This window comes from Opisthorchis viverrini (assembly GCF_000715545.1).
Source record: "Opisthorchis viverrini unplaced genomic scaffold opera_v5_461, whole genome shotgun sequence".
Classification (NCBI taxonomy): Eukaryota; Metazoa; Platyhelminthes; class Trematoda; order Opisthorchiida; family Opisthorchiidae; genus Opisthorchis; species Opisthorchis viverrini.
In genome coordinates, this window is record NW_008752118.1 from 313,043 (window position 1) to 314,093 (window position 1,051).

The following is a 1,051-nucleotide window of genomic DNA, read 5'->3' on the forward strand; positions in this document are numbered from 1 at the left end:
CACGGAGCATTTTACATTTTTGGAGGTTAAACGGTAGTCTGTTTTTCAGTGACCAATCATAAAGTGTATCGAGATCTTTTTGTAATCGGTGACAGTCTTCAATGGTGCGTATGCTTGACCATATCTTGATATCGTCTGCGAATAAAGTGATTTTACTGCTCACGAGCTCAGGTATATCGTTTACGTATAATAAAATAAAGTAGGCCCTCTTCCAGTCGGTGGGAACCACACCGTTAATTAAGGGACAAATTAAATAACTCAGCGAGAGGTGTGCATAGGGAATGAGCACACTGCTTGAGGATAAATGGTGTTATCTGATCGGCACCGGGAGATTTTCTGTGATTTGGTTCAAGTAACGTTCGGAGTACACACTCTGGAGTCACAATTACTTCATGTAGGGAGGTGGGCGGTGAGGGAGACATAAACGACATTCGGCTTATGTATTCCTTCTGACAGTAAACAGTGGAATAGAACTCGGCCAGTTCTTCAGCTGCAGCTGACGCAGTGGCCGTCAGTCCATTTGGGGTATGCAGAGGTGAAATACCCGGTTTCACAGACGCCTTATTATTAATGATGTGTCCAGCACCAGATTCTGCGCGTTTAGGTCGTGCATCGTTTATCCTGAAATATCGTTTTTCCAGCAGACTATTATTTTTCGTGTCCAGTTCGGAGTGGCAGAAGCAGGTGATTGGTCAACCTTTGGCCTAGCAGACGGTTTTGAAAGAGATTACGAAACCATTGGGTGCTGTCGGTTATACTCGCCTTCCAGGATGGGGACGGGGTGATCTCCTGTGCTCCTGGTTGAGGACACTGCAAGGTAAGCCTGCTGACCGATGCCGGAGGCGTTCTTGTCGTCATTTTCTGTCCTGATTGTCGTAATGACCGTCTAGAGGTGTAGGCGCCTCGGAATAATTGTAGTGAGCCAGCACCAAGTCCCTTCCCCGTCCACCTTTATTCTCTTCTTCACAGTAAGGCTTTTAAATTAATCATGGCTGTACGGCGGTTCATCATCGGTGTTGAACACTGATGTCATGCTGTCCATGTTGATGAT

General features: G+C 46.1%; 1 protein-coding gene across 1 annotated transcript in view; it reads right to left on the minus strand.

Annotated features, from left to right (window-relative positions):
- Window positions 1-620, minus strand: part of T265_15376 (hypothetical protein) — a gene marked incomplete at both ends in the record, with an annotated part of 62,546 nt that extends 61,926 nt beyond the window's left edge. The window contains one exon of the mRNA XM_009177795.1: window positions 390-620. Coding sequence (XP_009176059.1) covers window positions 390-620 — 231 coding nt within the window. The remainder of the gene's footprint in view (window positions 1-389) is intronic.
- Between the last annotated feature and the right edge of the window lie 431 nt (window positions 621-1,051).